At 36.9% G+C, this 17119-nt stretch overlaps 1 protein-coding gene across 5 annotated transcripts in view; it reads right to left on the bottom strand.

Annotated features, from left to right (window-relative positions):
• Nucleotides 1-17119, bottom strand: part of KLF12 (KLF transcription factor 12) — a 398169-nt gene that overhangs the window by 126820 nt on the left and 254230 nt on the right. For 4 of the 5 annotated variants that reach the window (XM_088021861.1, XM_028106075.2, XM_088021862.1 and 1 more), the window contains one exon: nt 3565-4111. In XM_088021861.1, coding sequence (XP_087877987.1) covers nt 3565-4111 — 547 coding nt within the window. Of the gene's footprint in view, nt 1-3564; nt 4112-11097; nt 11165-17119 lie in introns of all 5 variants that reach the window. The other variant, XM_088021863.1, reaches the window with a different exon arrangement.

The raw sequence follows: 17119 nt of genomic DNA on the forward strand, positions 1-17119 counted from the left end.
TACATAGAGAGCTCCCATTTCTCAGCACAACCGCTTTGGAGGCTAACTGCCACTTTGTCTTTTTGGAATCAAGAGGGAAAATGTCTTCCCTGGGAGACCGTCTCTGACATCCTCCCTCTTCGGAGGTCTAGCCTAAATTGTGTTTGTTTGCTATACCTTCCAGAGTATCTGTTTTCTTCAGATCACATATCATGTTCAAGGCTGAAGTGAGATACGTCAGTGCACAGAGCTAGCTAACAGCGTGTCATTCCTTTAGACCAATATTCTTTAAATACTTGGATGGGCTGAGTTTCTATCCTCAATGGAAAGCTTTCTCACATGCTTCTGTTGTTAGTCAAGCATATTCATGTGAACATTTCACCCTACCGCATCCCCAAACCCTAACCACCCCCTCTGAGCATCACAGTGGAAACATTTCTAACCATATATAATACCCACTGTGAAAATACTTTTATCAAATACAACTTTCTCCAATTGCAATTATAATTAAACTCTCTCCCCTGGGCAAATCCATGAGTCGTCTACATTTTAATCCAACTTAAGCACAGAATGTCCATAATTATCAGTTAATTATATGATTTTTTGTTTGTTTGTTTAATGTCAATACTTCCCAGTAGACTATAAGCACCCTGAGATAGAAACAGCATCTGTTTTGTTCAACACTGTATCCTTGGACCAATAAAATATTTACTACATGACAGATGCTCAATAAATACTTGAATGGACAAATGACTCAATTCACATGATACGTCATCTTAAAGCATGAATGGGTACATTCACAGGTCTTTGTGTAACATGATAGATAAGGTAAACGATTTCTCTACCAGAGACCAGATGTGTTATAACAACTTTAAAAATAACTAGCCGGTACAATCATCTGCATTTGTAGGAGTTAGTTTTGTAATTTTATTATTAGCATTTTGAAAATCCAATTCCCCTATCATATTTTCTCTTGCTTATCCATACCAGATATACAAGTCCTACAATGGAATGGAATAGGGGCTCCCTTTATCACTTAGCCATTTCATCGTTGGCCCAGTGCCCAGCTGCATATGTGCAAAATAAAGGCCTGAAGAATTACTGAAATGCCCTTTCTTTTATTCATTCTGTGAGGTAGGCAGGCCTCCTCCACTAGACACTTTTACCATAATCTAATTAGTCAGTTAAACAATTAAAAAAATGCTTATAAAATGCTATAGCACTATTTGTATAATATGGTGATTATAAAAACATAATACAAACTAATAAAAATAGAAAATATGGGATGTTTCCAGATAATTTCTCATAGTACACGCTCAAACCTTATAACTTGTAGTAACAAGTTACAGATGCATTTCTATACTAATTTCTTGGGAGCAGTTTTTCATTTGTAAATTTGGTATTTTTTTTCCTTCCAACTTTGTTTTTATACGACAGAGAAAAAATTTCTGAACATTACTGCTTTGAGTATTTCAGGGTGGAGGTAAATAATAATAAATAATTGCAAACATTTTGTTGATAGTTGATTAACCTAGACATTAAGTTCTTACTTAATCTCCTCAATAATCTTCAAAGATAGATCATGTTATTATCCCCATTTAATCTTTGAAGAGCACTTCCCAGTCCAAAGCTGTAAGTTAGGGGGCTAAGTCTAGATTCCTGATCCTGAATCTCATGCTCCTAATGTCCATATCACAATCCAGGGGATTTATGATTATATCACTTTTTATTCTTGGCATGAGAAAACTGCTGAGTAAAAAAACACGGCATGAAACTAACAAATACACTTGAGAGCAAATTATAGCATGGGTCGAACAAAGTTCTTCTGCAGAGATACAGTTTCCAGAAAATTAAATTTTGGCAATACACTTTCTATAGCAATCACCTTAGGTAAAAATAACCTCTCCCATAAAAGAGATATCTATTTTGTTTCCTTCATTAGTACATCAAAATTGTACAAAAAAAAAAAAAAGTCATGAACAACATTAAAATCTTCATCAATCATCTTCACAATTAAAGCAGTATTTCCCTTAAGGGGTATGGTACAAGGACTGGATTCTACGGTATACACATACACACATATATAAAGTAATGCAATATGCAAGGTTCCCTTTTGCTCTTTGTTAATTCCTAGTTCTTAAAAAATTTGTAAATACATCTTTAAATTACGAAAGAAAATAAATACCTAATGTGGCCTTCAGTTATGTTATTATTCAAATTGGTTAGGTCCTTTTAATCAGAAGTGTTAGTATCATCAGAGGGGGTTCAACTAAAATAAAATCCAAGAGATTACTTCATACCTCTTTTTCTTGTACCTATTCACTAAGATGGTGGTGGGACTAGTTAATGGCCTTTGCCTGAAACAGCACAAAAGACAGAGGTCTCCACATTAAGCACGGAATGGCTACATCTCAAGTCTGCAGTCTAAAAATCTCTTAGTGCTGTGAATCATGTGATATTTTCACTTGGTAATACTGAGGAGGTAAAATTCATTTCATGTGCTATGAAGAAACTTGATGCAGATAAAACAGTAACTTGCCAAAGATGGATGCAATTTTGTAGAGTCTGTTTGCAAAAATTTCTCTAACTTCACAATCAACTGTTATTTCTACGCATTGAATCCTACCTTATAGAAGAACTATAAAAATCCATGTTTACTAGTATTTTATGAGAAGCAATGTTTATGCATTCATCAATCATATTTTAATGATGGGCCTCAGTAGTAATACGGTATCAAAGAAAAAATAATACAACGTATGTCTTAAACAGTCATCATTTCTTGGCCCTGAAGACAAAATACATGCATATGTGTTTAGTTTTAGAGGGAATGAGTCAATGATGATGGGCATTTTACATTTCTATAGAAGGGTGGCTTATTTTGTAGATTCATGATAAAGGAAGAACAGATCGACAGCATTATGCTACTTTAATTCCTTGTAGGAAAAATTGGGAAAAAAAATAAGAGCTTAAAGGTAGGAGAGCAACTTCACGATCAACTGCATAACTGCCCTCTATAAAATCAGGTAACATATATAAATAGGCAACTATTTAAAATCAGGTATTATTAAATAGTGTTACGTAGCCAAGTATTTTCCTGCCTTCTAGATCCTAGAAGGGAATTTTAATATTGCATTTTGAAATATTCCAACATACTGAGTCACACTGTTATTTAAAATGACAATAACTTACACTAAGACCTCAAGCTACATGAGGCTTTTGTAGTCAAACACCTAACTTTAGAATTACTTTAATGGCGACTCAACTTAGAAGCAGTTATGCTAAATATAGATTATCCTTTCCATCTGAGCATTTGAAGGTAAACATTATTTTGCAAATGAAGACATTTGAATTCTAACATTAATCGACTTGATACGTAAAAATATAGGCTAAAGAACACTGAAGGAAATACCAATGCCAACACGCAGTTGGTTCGTACTGAACCGTGTTGATCAGCTGACGTCTGTGTTGTGCACAGAATCTCTTTGGATGTGGTGTGCTTGCATATGGTTTAGGGGCAGCTCACTGAAAAAAGGCATAGTTGCCTCTAGTGCTGAAATAAATCAAAGCTTCGCTTGTGTCCCTTACCTTTGCCATGGCTTCTCCCATCTTCCAAAAGCGGCACTACGATAGTGTTGTTCACATTTCCAGGTGACCGCACAGCTGTGTAGACAACAGGCACCGACTGTACCACCACAGGGATGCGGTGAACGTGACTCAGTTTGTTAGACTGTAAATTCATGGGACTTGAAGGCGGTACAGGATGGATAATGTGCAAAAACTGCTGGCCTCCCACACCAGAGGCGGAGGCTACAAGGGGCCCTGGAGTTAATACTGTTGACGAAGAAGATGCTGAAGATACTGATGTGATAACAGTTGGGGAGGAGGCTGGACGACTAGAAGACGATGAAGAGGTTGAAGTTGAAGAAGGCGAGGAGGCGGATGCTGTCATGGAAACCGGGGAGGATGAAACGGCTGTGGGGGATGTCCTGGCTTTGTTGATTGACAAGTCCACTGGCTCAGTTTGTGTTTGGAAGTGATCTACAGATAACGAGTCCTCTGGGGGCTCCCCTTTCACATTATTTAGCAACAGGGGAACAGCTTCCATATCGGGGTAGTTGTGGACGTTTGGAGACTGTGGGGAGAAAAAGGGGACACATATTGATCTCTGTTAATCACATATTTAATAGATGGCAAGGTTTATGACTGGAGTGCTTATTCATTTTTCTTATTGCTATGAGACCCTACTCATTCCCCAAATATTTGAAGAACTGCCCTGTGACAGTCATCATGATTAGAGTTGAGGTACAAAAGTACAAAACAGTATAAAACAAGGCCTCTGCTATAAAGACATTTTCATCCTATTGTGAGAGACACCACAGTTGTTAAGATCCAGGGAAACAAGTGCTCCATGGAGGAGAAAAGAGGCCACAAGAAGCCCAAAATGAACAGCAGTTTTACATAAAATCTCTAAAAGACAAGGGCAGTATGCAAAGCATTACCTACTGACAACTGTATAAATACACCAGCTTATTTATTTAAAATAATATTTTAATTAAAAGCATTCATGTTGTTGGCTTGACCCATCCTGCATTTATGAGTCTCATTTTTCCTCAGTTATAAAGCGATGGGAATTCTGATCAGATAAACATCCTTTCCAGCTCTACAATTCTACAATTTCATGGTTCTAACCCTTACTCAACACTATCGTAATCTGGAGGCATAAAATTACCTAGCAACAATACTGGGAAAACCCACTACATTTCAACTTTCATATACGGTGCAAGAGCTCTCACACCATTCTCATGACCAGCACTGAAAAGGAGCACAATTGCTAAATTATTAAATATAAATGTTTTCTAACAATTGAGTTATGTTTTAACTCTTAGTGATAATATTTTTTTCTCAAAACAATGTACACAACGACTACAACAAACATTTTAGGAAATAATGATTTTAGAAAAAACTTATTCTGGAAATTTTAAATTGTTCATGAGTATTTTATTTAACTTAACATAAAGATAATTTTGTATAAGGTCATTTTTATTCTTTTCAGTTTTAATGAGCAAATTTTAAATAATAACAATAATAAATCCAAGATTCTACCCAGACTAACGGACTCAACATTTTATTACTGGACATGAATATAATTTATCCTTACACTTATTCATTCATAAATTCAACAAGTATTCATTGAATGCCCACCTCCGAGGCCTAAAATGGCCTAACAATTCTATTAGCATGTGTCAGGCTAGCCTTAACAGAGAAAATTAGATTGTGACAGATTATTTTGGTTATATCTAATTTCACCAGGCTAACATAGGCACTGATGTTCTTTTACACGAAGACCAAAAACTTTTTTTCAGCTTCATTATGGTATCAGAACAACAATGTCTAAAATTATATTAAATCAGTTCATTTCATTCTTTGTTTAATAAAAGATCTTGGTTTGCTATTCCCCCTAAAATGTGAGCATACACAAGGAAAACATGTTTCTTAAAACCTTTCTTTGTAGAATATAAATTATAGCTCCATTCAAAATGTACAAGAGGCAGTAGTACAAGGGAATTCTATTCAACAAGATAACAGGTCAACAATGGTACCGGATCAACTAAAAAGGAAAATGGGTTGATGTTTTATTTTTTTTGTTTCTAAGCTAAGATGATTACTTACCCACAAAAAAAGAAGAAAATTAGAAAATATAAAAATAAACCATCCAAAATATCTACTGCATGAAATTCTCTGTGCCAAGATTTCGCCCTATGTGTTGAAACTGAGAAATAACTTTTTAAATCTTTTCAGATATTTAAGAAACAAAAAACCCCACAAACACCATAAACTGAGGTACTTTTGAAAAAGCTATTAGCATTATCTACTTTTCTAACTAGAACAGTATTTCAATTGATTCCCAGCATTATCATTTATTTTCTTCTTTCTTATTTTTTTTTAAAGATTTTATTTATTTATTTGACGGAGAGAGGGAACACAAGCAGGGGGAGTGGGAGAGGGAGAAAACAGACCTCCCACTGAGCAAGGACCCCGATGCCAGGCTCAATCCCAGGACTCTGGGATCATGACCTGAGCTGAAGGCAGACGCTTAATGACTGAACTACCCAGGTGCCCCTCATTTGATTTCTTTTTAGAACAATCTAATATATTTCTTATTAGTATGTTATACCCACATAGAAATTCTTTCTCGAGGCTGCTTTTATAAAATATCCCAAATGGTCTGTCATTAAAATTATAAAATATGTTATTAAGCACGTCATGAAACACTGTTTGACCTCAAATATAGTCTTGATTAGTTTCTCTCTTCTTACTGTATTAGGTACGTCCAGAATTCTAATTTTGGAAACAGCGATTATTCTATCTAGTTAGACACAAGGTTTCTACATAGGTTTACAAACCGAGGGCTGAGGTGTAAGTCATCACCGTAGGAACATTTCATAATGTAAACAAAAGACTAATGGATTGTGACAATACAAGAGCTGGTAAATATGGAGCTTATTTGTAGAGATGGCTTCTGAGACATCAAGTGTACTGAGCTTTGTAAATGACTTCAACTTTTCTAGATTATGAACAGGAGTCCACCTTTTGTAGGTAACTGCTTAATCCCTCCCTAAGAAAAATATTTATTCCTTAAGCAGTTTTATAACAACAGAAGAAGAGTGTTCCTCTTATAATTCTGTTGCATATCCTAGGAAAGCAATGAGGACCAAATATTAAGAGTCCCTAGGTATTTTCAAATATGTGAGAACTACTTAGCTTTTACATGAGCTTAAACCAAAATACAGAAAATGATTATAAAAATTAGATAAACCCAACCCTTGGACTACACACATCGTCTTTGGAACGTTGGACACATTATGCATGAAGTTATAAGGATCCCCACTGCAGAGGCACATGTCGGTTCCTTCTTCATACGTAGCAGGTAGAATGCAGCCAATATGTCCCCAAACAAAGCCTTATCAGTATAACGAGAACAAAATCTTTATTGTACCATTCACCTGTTTACAGTATTGACCTAACATATCCTCACAGCCCATATGTATCTCTCCTATGGGGATGTGGCAGGTAAAGCCACCCTGTAGCTTCAGGCTGCACATACGTATGTGGCAAGCTAGCAATACTACTTAAATATGGTTTCAAAACATCCATGGCATACTTTTGCTCCTTCTTTTAGGAAAGAGAAAAGGCCTGAAAGACTTGATTCTGAAATCATCATTTGGAATTCATCTCCTTACTTTCAGAAAGGTGAAAATTGAAATGCATTGGTTCTGAGGTAAGAATCCATCAATACGTAGCGGCAGTGAGGTGATAGGAACATAGCAGATGGCCAAGAGCGACAACAAGAGCTCTGAGAGACCGAGGAAAACACCAAGTGAGAAGTATTTGGAGCAGCTAGAAATTAAATAAAAGGCCTACAGGTGTACATCAGACATATTGTGGGTTCAGCTCCAGACTGTGGCAATAAAGTGAATGTTGTAATAGAGCATGTCAAGTGAATTTTTTGGCTTTCCAGTGCTTAGAAAAGTTATGTTTACACAATAACTGTAGTCTATCAAGTGTACATTACCATTATGTCTAAAAAAACAATGTATATACCTTAATTTAAAAATACTTTATTGCTAAAAAAAAATGCTAACCTTCACTTCTAATTCTAGATCTCTTGCTACTTCCACCACATCTGCAATTACTTCTGCCACTGAAGTCTTGAGCCCCTCAAAGTCATCCATGACGGTTGGAATCAACTTCCTCCAAACTCCTGTGAATGTTGATATTTTGGCCTCTTCCCAGGGATCATGAATGCTGTTAATGGCAACTAGAATGGTGAATCCTTTCCAGAAGGTTTTCAATTTATTTAGCCTAGATCCATCAGAGGAATCGCTGTCCACGGCAGATGCAGCCTTGCAAACTGTATTTCTTAAATAATAAGACTTGAAAGTTGAAATGACTCCTTGATTCATGGGCTGCAGAATGGATGCTGTATTAGCAGGGATAAAAACACCATTAATCTCTTTACACATCTCCATCAGTGCTCTTGGGTGACCAGATGCACTGCCAATGAGCAGTCATATTGTGAAAGGAATCTTTTTCCTGACCAGTAGGTCTCAACAGTGGGCGTAAAAGATTCAGGAAACCGTATTGTACACAGAGGTGCTGTCATCCAGGCTTTGTTGTTCCATTTATGGAACACAGAGTAGATTTAGCATAATTCTTAAGGGCTGTAGGATTTTTGGAATGGTCAATGGGCATAGGCTTCAACTTGAGTCACCAGCTGCTTTAGCTTCTAACTGGAATCAGCCTGTCGTCTGAAGCCAGACACTGACTTCTCTTCACCTATGAAAGTCCCAGACAGCATCTTCTTCCAAGAGAAGATTGTTTGTCTATGTTGAAAATCTGTTGTTTAGTATAGCCACCTTCATGAATGATCTGAGCCAGAGCTTCTGGAGAATTGCTGCAGCTTCTCTCCATCAGTGTTTGCTGTTTCCCCTCACGCTTTTATGTTCTGGAGATGACTTCTTTCCTTACACCTCGTGAACCAACCTAGCTTCAAATTTTCTTCTGTAGCTTCCTTACCTCTTTCAGTTTTCAGAGAATTCAAGAGTTAGGGCCTTGCTCTGAATTAAGCTTTGGCTTAAGGGAATGTTGTGGCTGGTTTGATCTTCTATCCAGACCACTAAAACTTTCTCCCTATCAGCAATAAGGCTGTTTCACTTTCCTACCATTCATGTGTTCACTGGCTAACACTTTCAATTTCCTTCAAGAATGTTTCCTTTGCATTCACAACTTGGCTAACTGTTTGGTACAAGAAGCCTAGCTTTCAACCTGTCGTGGCTTTTGACAAGCCTCCTTCACTAAGCTGACGCATTTCTAGCGCTGGATTGACAGTGAGAGACATGTGCCTCTTCCTTTCACCTGGATACGCAGAGGCCACTACAGGATTACTAACTGGCCTAATTCCAATATTGTTGTGTCTCAGGGAATAGAGATGCCCAAGCAGAGGGAGAGAGACGGGGGACAGCTGATGGGTGGAGGAGTCAGAGCACACACAACATTTACTGATTAAGTATGCTGTCCTATATGGGTGCAATTTGCGGTGCCCCAAACCAAGTACAATAGTAACGTCAAAGATCACTGATCTCAGATCACCACAACAAATTTAATAATGAAAAGTTTTAAATGTTGTGAAAATTACCAAAACGTGACACAGAGACACAAAGTGAGCAAATGTTATTGGAGAAGTGGCACCAAGAGGCTTGCTTAGAGGCAGGTTTGCCACAAACCCCAATTGGTTTAAGAAAAAAAAAAAAACAACCCAGCAGTATCTGTGAAGTGCAGTAAAGCAAAGCATGATACAATGAATAACTACACAAGTATCTGAGAGAGAGAAGATATGGTATGTTACCAGGAAACATATAAGGGGTAGGAATGCTGAAAAGATTAGAAATAAAGAAAAGTCAGAAGTTTTAAGCACCATAGAGAAATTTCTGTTAAAAAAAAACAAACAAAACAAAGAAAGGATTCCAGGCTAAAATTTTACCCTTGATTACTAATGACTCAATTCTTGCTACGACACTGATGGACTACTCATCACAGGGCCAACTAAGTGCCCCTGTTGTTGTTTGTTTAAATAAAAGCCCACCAAGATTTTTGTCTGGGAGTGATGACTTTAGCTGAATTTTGCTGTTGATGTCCTGATGTGGAAACGATGATCAAACACTTAATATATTCAACATCATTAAAAGAAACAATATTCCTAAACATACACAGATTTTAAACAAATACTGGACTTCCGTCAAAGAGAATGAGAATAATTAATTTCATAAAGTATCTCAACTGATTTATCATTAGAATAATAAAATACTTCATGAAGTACATGCTATCATCAAAAATCGTCTTGATTTTTCTTTTTTTCTGCATTAGATATATCTGGAATTCTAATTTTGGAAATAATGACTATTTCCACCACAAATTTAACCCCTCCTACCTGTCTAGTTAGACACAGGATTCCCACATAGGTTTACAAACCACGGGCTGAGGTATAAGTCATCACTGTAGAAACATTTTGTAATGTAAATGATAACATACATACGATCTTTCCAAAGGATTACCTATTATTCCTTGAAAGGGTAATAATAAAATATTTTTAAAAATAAAATGTCCTAACAAATTACTGCATAAATAGATACCAACAGCAACAAGATAAATGTAACAATATAATTAATAAAATATATATGTGAAAATCTAAAGATAAATACAAACAGGATTATATTGCCACATATTATTTTCTTCAAAAGTCTGAAAGCCAATTTTAATCATAATATCCACTCAATAAAATATTATACATAATATTCTAGTGAACATATTCCTTCCAGTGATCTGGGGATTACACATGAGCTTTCCTAATAAGATAATCTTTTTCCTGAATTAACATCTTAAAATAGAACTTTAGCTCTGGGCATTTTGTTGAGTGAATATAAAAATGAATCTAAAACCTCCTACATGCTGGTGCCCATAGTATTAGATGTGTTTCTTATAGTCAGCCATTATCATCAGCTGCATTTTATTATGGTCTGGCAATGACTAAAAAGTGCTTTTAATATTGGTCATGTCTTTTAAACGCCTGGTAATCTTCACAAGAGAGGAAAAAATGCCCGGACACAATCTCTTTGGAAAGCCTGCAAGAAATTCTTATATGTAGTCATAGACAATATTCTGTTTAGACAATATTCTGCTAAGTGTTATCCATGATTTACATGCTGTCTATTTCATCTTTAATGGCACCAAGGATTTTTAGAGAAGCAGAGCCTTTACACACTTGCGCGCGCGCACACACACACACACACACACACACAGACAGGATGTTCCAACTATCCATTTATCTATCCACTCATCTACTCATCCAGCCAGCCAGCATTTAAACAAATTATATTTAATTTTATCTTTATAAACTTGTTGAGAAATAATCTCATGGTAGTTTTAAGAAAAGATTATAAAATGACCTAACATTACACAGCTCGTGGTTTTAACTGTTAGGATAACCTTTGCTTTATACGTTGCAGTGTGGTTATTATAGAAAGAAAATTTGATTTGGACACAAAAGAAATCATGACTTACCCTGTCACTTACTAGCTGTGTCATCTTGGTATCATCATTAAAATTCTCTAGGTGTGAGTTTATCTACCTACAAAAGAGTAATATAATTCCAAACTCATACCATTGTTTTATAGATTGTTTTAAGGGCATTAAGTGCTTTTAAGTAATACTGGTTAGTGTGGGATAGAAGCAAATGAGCTCCCCCTCTTAGAACTAAAAATTCCAGGGGTGCCTGGGTGGCTCAGTTATTTGAGTGTCCAACTCTTGATGTCAGCCCCGTGTCACTCAATGGGGAGTCTGCTTCTCTTTCTCTCTCCGTCTCCCGCTCCCCTCACTCTATCTCTAAAATAAATGAATATTAAAAAAAAAAAACTAAAAATTCCAACACAACCTAATCTATGACTGTAACTCTCAGAAGTGACTTGACTCAATGCACTGCACATAAGATATTCTGATGCAGGGCTGCATAAATACAGCCACTATATTGTATAGGTGAAGTGTTTGTTAATCAACCAAACAGATATATATACACTATAAAAGTAGCTAAACAAGTCCAAATATTACAAGATTTTCAGAGCCCACATGATTTTAAACAAACACATCTCTTAAAATTTAGAAGACGGTCATTTGACACTATTTTTTTTTTTTTTTGCTTAACTAGATTGACCCATAATAGATGATCTATAAAAACAATTGATTTGATTTCTTAATACCACAATATAAATAACCCACATCAATCCATAGTCAGCTTGTATCCATTATGACAATATATAGTTATATTAATTATTTTGGGATGTTGACCATTCTTTCCAGTCTTACCAGGGGATGAAACAGCAGAGCATTATTTGTTTCTTGAGTCTCAAAGGAAAATTAGTTTATATAAGTTTCACTGTCTGATGTGGTGATTAATTGAACATGTATTTTTTTGGGGGGGGACGTGATTAAGGAAATGAACTGTGCGCTTCATGTAAAAAAAGGAAATAAACCATATCTATGATTCTATATCCTTGATCATTGAAGTTTTTAAGTTATACAGCATTATTTTAGATGCAAGTACATTTAATTAATGAGCTAAATTCCTTTTTTTTATACAAAGCACACAGTACATACATGCCTTAGTTTTTGTGCCTTGGTTTCCCTCATAAATAAATGAAATTTTAGAGTTATGAGCACCAATTCTGAATGCAAGCAAGCTATACCTCTGGCCATTTTTGCTCTGAGTGTAAAAGTCACCAAACAACCACTTGTAAACAGAGCATGCACTGCACTTTCTTCTCTACTGTTTTATTTTACTAAAAAGGAAAGCCTATTTTTCTTTTTTTAATATTTTATTTATTTATTTGACAGAGAGAGAGAGAGCACACATGCACACACACAAGCAGGGTGAGCAGATGGAGAGGGAGAAGCAGGCTCTCCGCTGAGCAGTGAGCCGGATGTGGGGCTCAATCCCAGGACCCTGGGATCATGACCTAAGCCGAAGGCAGATGCTTAACCAACTGAGCCACCTAGGCACCCTAAAAAGGAAAGCCTATTTTTCAAGATTCATCTTACATACGCCCTTTTGTCATCATTTGTCTTGCTTTCAGCCCAGTGATCTTCCCATTTTACTCCACATGTTCAAGGGCAAACTCTTAAACACAAATGCTATGAAAGGGTGTCTTTTTTTTTTTTTTTTTTTGAAGACTTATTTGAGAGAGAGAGAGAGCACGTGCACACATATTACATGCATGTGCGCAGGGGTGAAGGGATGGGGGAAGGGGCAGAAGGAGAGGAGAGAGAAACTCAAGCTGACTCCCCACTGAGGAGGGCAGAGTCTAAGGCAGGGCTTGATCCCAGGACCATGAGAGCAGGACCTGAGCTGAAATCAAGAGTCTGAAGCTTAACACACTGAGCCACCCCGGTGCCCCAAAGTGTGTATTTATAAAACCCAACCAAAAAAAAAAATTGAAGCCAAGTATACTAAAGAAAAGGAGAGATAAACTGTCATCCCTCTAAAACTACAGATAAGAGAATAAAAGGAAACAACTGGAAATATTCTACCATGACAATGTGGACCTTGGCTTGGAAAGTATTAAATAAGCTATCCACTGCATGCAGGTGAAGATATGTGAAGGAATATCAACTGCGTGATCTCAATATCTCAAATGTTAGAAAGAAATAATTGATTCCTTAAGAAAATTCAGAACATATGCATAACATAATGGACTATGTGCTTTTACATTTCCGTTTTTGTGCTTTCACAACTGAATTGAAAAGGATAGCCTTTTTTATTTTTTTTGAAATTTTACTTAAGTTCTCATCAGTTAACATATAGCGTAATACCGGTTTCAGGAGTAGAATTTAGTGATTCGTCACTTACACGTAACACCCAGTGCTCATCATAACAAGTGTCCTCCTTCATACGCATCACCCAGAAAATGGTAGCCTTTTAAAAAAGGGTTCAATACACATTTAAATTTATCCCAAATTGTCCTTATTTCCTAGTTGTCATGCTTTTCTATGATCTATTTATTTCCCAGGACTTTCATAATATTTATCCGAAGCAATGAGAATCTATGTTAATAGCAGACCGCAAAACTGAAACTCTGGTTTGACACGTGTGTACTGTGAAGTTCGGGTAGAAGGAGGTGGGGTGGCTTCTCTCCTCCTCTACGGTGGTGAAGGATAGAGGGGATCCAGTTAATGCATTTTTTTTTTTAACAGCAGACAATGAAATGAAGCAATGAAAAGATTAACAGAAATGTCTGGACATGAACACACGTGTTATATGTTACATGTAAACATACAGATATTTAGCAAATAAATATTTTGTTTTACCACATATATAATCAGTGAATACTCATCACATTTGCTAGACGCAAATATTGTGCTGAAGATATTAAGCCACTGAAATCCTATTTCCCTGGCCAAATGATATAAAAGAAGCAGTGTCCCTAAAACAAATGTCAAAATGAAGTCTAGGAAGTCAGTTTTTTCCCTTATTTATTTATTTATTTTTACAACTGCTGTTACACTGAATCCTTACAAAGCATGCAAAGAGGTCTTAAAAATAAATCATATGATTCCAACTATATGTCATTTTGGAAAAGACAAAACTATAGAGACAGTAAAAAGATCAGTGGTTGCCAGAGGCTTGGGGGAAGGGAGGGACAAATAAGCGAAGCACAGCGGATGTTGAGGGCAGTGAAACTCGTCTGTATGTTACTGCAGTGGTGGATGGATACGTGTCACTCTGCATTTGTCAAAACCCACAGAACTGGACAGAGTGAACAACCTCAATGCAATGATAATACTAACTGTATCGATACAGGCTAATTAAGTCATTAAGTGTCACCAGTGTGCTGCACTAATGCAAGCCTTCAATACTGGGGGAAACTGTGCAGGGGTGGGACTGAGGTGGGAATATGGAATGTTTGGGTACAATCTGCCAAAGAGTAAATCTAAATTTGTACTAAAAAAAATAAATCCCGCTCATTAGTTGTAGGAAACTGAATTCAGTATTAATGCTGTTGATGAGACCCAATTTTGTCTATTATTTTGTTTCTCATTCTTCACAAAAATTAATAAGCCAAAACTATTATCACAGCATTAGTGAATTTATTTTTTTTAAAGATTTATTTATTTGACAGAGAGAGAGAGCACAAGCAGGTAGGATAGCAGGCAGAGGGAGAGGGAGAAGCAGGCTTCCCGCTGAGCAAGGAGCCCCATATGGGGCTCGATCCCAGGATCCTGGGATCATGACCCGAGCTGAAGGCAGTTGCTCAACCTACTAAGCCACCCAGGTGCCCCAGCATTAGTGAATTAACAGAAAAAAGAGGTAACTGTTTCAGGCTTATGTTTTCTACCTCATGATTATAATTTTTTTTTGTTCTTTTGGTTTTAAATTATTATTATTCAGTGGCTGATTTACAATATTAAAGTCGCACATTCACAATACATTAAAGGAAAACATGTGTTATAGACTCTTAGGGGGAAAAAACGTTAATTTGAATCTTCACCCTCGACCAAAGACTCATGCCGGGTACTGAGGCAAATGTCCCTGTGCTCATTACAGATTTTAAAATATGCACTAATGTTTCCCATTCTCAAACAGATTAATCTTCTCTGCTACCAGCTGGACCTTGCTTTTGATTTCACAAAATGTTCACCACAGTTATTCTTATAATGATACCTCACAGTGGTGAAATACACCAAATTTCGGAGACAAGACAACTTGACCCAAAGAGGATGAGACAGCCAAATGATACATCTGGAAACCCTGACACATTACCAACATATAAAGCAATAATGCCATCTTTTTATGGAAAAGGAGGTATATTTACAAAATGTGGGTCTTACTTTCTGGATCTTTACAGCAAGCAAGTAGTCAAGAATAGCTTCTATAGGCTTCCCTTCTTAGAGAAAATGCCTTAAAATAGAAATCACCAACCAGGTCAAAACAAGACTAATGGCACAGACAATGGAAATAGACTTTTTCCCACCTATCCCTGGTATCAGAGGCAGCTGCAATGGGAAAATGGCACAAGTGGACAAGTAATAGAGTTTAAATGCCCCAGAACTTATTCATGATTTAATTCCATCCCAGCTCACTACAAAGCTCTTGTACAAACCAACACGTTTAGCCTCGTCTTTTGGCTTCTTATTAAACGAGGTATCGATGCACGCAGGTCTAAGGATCTGAAAGGATGAAAGTGTGCACGGGTTTTGTAAGTGGTCCCCCTTTTTAACTGCAATCGCCACGGGCACACACAGGTGTACATAATTAACACGTGTATGTGGAGAATGGCGTGTCCATCAAGCCCGGTTGATTATACCTACCAGGAAATGTATATGAGGAAAAGGGGAGAAGGGGCAGGCTGGAGCCCCAGAGACGACAAAGGTAGGAACAGGAAAGCAGAAAGGACAATCCATGTGCCTGAAAGGGACCCTGCCGACCACCCAAGACCCCTGATAATTAGAATGACAGGGGACATCTCAGCTCAATATTGGCTGGGACACTTATTTATAAGATATAAGGATTTAAAAAAAAAAAACATTAATAGTAATGCTGTCAAGGATGTAGTAAAATGGACACTTTATTATGCTGCAGGCTAGCAGGGTAATTGAGTATACATTTTCAGGAATGCTGTTCAACTATGCCTCAAGAGTCTCAAAATACCTTAAAACAAACAGTAACATTTTTAAGAATCTAGGGCATTGCCATCTCCCTCTCCTCTTCCCTCACCCCCATATATATGCATATGTGTATACAAACACACACACACACACACACACACACACACACACACACACACACCCCCAAGCTGAGAGGGAGTGACCTTATATTCAGGATCTATTCAAAGTTCACCCCTAATTACTGTATTTTAAAAAACAGAATAATGTTTGGAATTGAAATCTTCAATCAATACCAGTGTTGGCTTTCAGAAATCACCAGAGAGAATATGCCTTGGGGGGATGGTGGTGAAGGAAATTTAGCACATTTAGTCATGATTCCTGTGGAATGTGGATGTGGAATGACCTCCCACTTTCAAGTGCTGGTACGGTAGAGAAGCTTTTGAAAGATACCAACCATCTCAAGTTCAGCCAAATAAGTACTTCAGATGGCTTTGGAGAAAAACCCCAGAGGCAGCATCGCCCCTGATGCAAACAGTGCTCTACCTCAAGTAATCGAGATGAGGTGTTCGAGAAAATGATGACTTAAAAACTGGCTCTAGTGAGGACACACGGGCATTGATGTTGAACTTGCATGTGAAGATACTGAAATAATATAAAATTGGGGAGTCAGGAAAAGTTCAGTATTTTAAAATGTATACACTAATATTCATATAAAGTGGAGTTTGTTTTATAACTAATTTAATACATTAAAATATCATAACTGCTAAAGTTCAACTATTTATGAGTTTATATATTCAAGCTGGTTACAAAAGTTTCCTCCCGGGGAAACAGGGGTAACTTAATGCAGGGACTTGTATTTAGACAAAGACAGCAACTGGGGATTTTGGCAAAGAGGTATACACAAATACTCATTTTTGTCTTGTTTATA

The sequence above is a fragment of the Eumetopias jubatus genome, unplaced genomic scaffold (assembly GCF_037043125.1).
Source record: "Eumetopias jubatus isolate StellerSeaLion01/CBP00866 unplaced genomic scaffold, mEumJub1_p1.0 scaffold_3, whole genome shotgun sequence".
Classification (NCBI taxonomy): Eukaryota; Metazoa; Chordata; class Mammalia; order Carnivora; family Otariidae; genus Eumetopias; species Eumetopias jubatus.